General features: G+C 55.1%; 1 protein-coding gene across 1 annotated transcript in view; it reads left to right on the top strand.

Annotated features, from left to right (window-relative positions):
• Nucleotides 1–93, top strand: part of BMP2K (BMP2 inducible kinase) — a 29980-nt gene extending 29887 nt beyond the window's left edge. Inside the window, exon 17 of the mRNA XM_010141561.1 lies at nucleotides 12–93. Within this exon, the coding sequence (XP_010139863.1) occupies nucleotides 12–93 (82 nt within the window). The remainder of the gene's footprint in view (nucleotides 1–11) is intronic.
• The last annotated feature ends 798 nt before the right edge of the window (nucleotides 94–891 follow it).

Here is an 891-nt window from a genome sequence, read left to right as displayed (position 1 = left end):
CGGCAACTGGTGGTGGTGGGGGCACAGAGCCGGCATCGCCAGCCGCTGGAGTTAGACCCCTTCGGAGCAGCTCCCTTCCCTTCCAAACAGTAAAGGCTGCCCGTGGGTTCCCCCTCCGCCTCCCCCCGTTCCCTAACCGAGGGTTTGAGCAGTGGAGTGATGGATCTGGTTGAGGTGCCAGGGACCTGGGCTGGGTGGTGTGTTCAAGATCAAGCAGGCACGGCCAGCCTGCCCAGTGAACTCTAGAATGATGGCAAATTTTTATTAGGGCTTTTGGGAGAAAAGTAGAAAAAAAACAAACCAGGAGCATCGTTTTGTCACAACAGCTGGCTCCTGGAACGGAAGGAGGATGGGGGTAGGAGTCGTTGTCTGTCGCTGACTCTGGCCCTGGAACGTGCCGTCACTGCACTCTGGTGATGCCTTTGCAGGGCTCTGTGATGTGCTGAGGCGGAGCCAGGGCTCGGGCAGGGGCCACCTGAGAAGCGTGTTCCCTGCGTACAGGGAGGCCAAGGGAGCCCTGCTGGTTCTTCATGTCTCGGTTGCAGTAAAACTAAGAACCAAAAGTACTAACGTCGGGATTGATCTGCTGGGAGTAGTCAGGTCTTCACTTCCTAGGTGAAAACTACCTTTATTAATCCTAGAAGTCAAGTAGCCAAGTCCTCAGGGGGCTCTGGCCCAGAGCTCCAGAGCACAGCTGGGGCGTGGGACTGGGAGGCGTCTGTGCAGCTGCAGAGACGAAAGGCGGATTATTTTTTTGTGTGCCTAAACATTCGGTTTTGATTCATTTTTACTTTTACAATAAGTGCCATTAATGTAACAGAGCAAACTGGGAGTTCGGAGTTGGAGCTGAAGGTACGGGGAGTACCGCGGGTTGCGGGGTGGAAAGCCTGG

Source organism: Buceros rhinoceros, unplaced genomic scaffold (assembly GCF_000710305.1).
Source record: "Buceros rhinoceros silvestris isolate BGI_N320 unplaced genomic scaffold, ASM71030v1 scaffold18758, whole genome shotgun sequence".
Classification (NCBI taxonomy): domain Eukaryota; kingdom Metazoa; phylum Chordata; class Aves; order Bucerotiformes; family Bucerotidae; genus Buceros; species Buceros rhinoceros.
The sequence above is the reverse complement of the archived record's forward strand: the minus strand, read 5'-3'. Positions and strand labels throughout refer to the sequence as shown.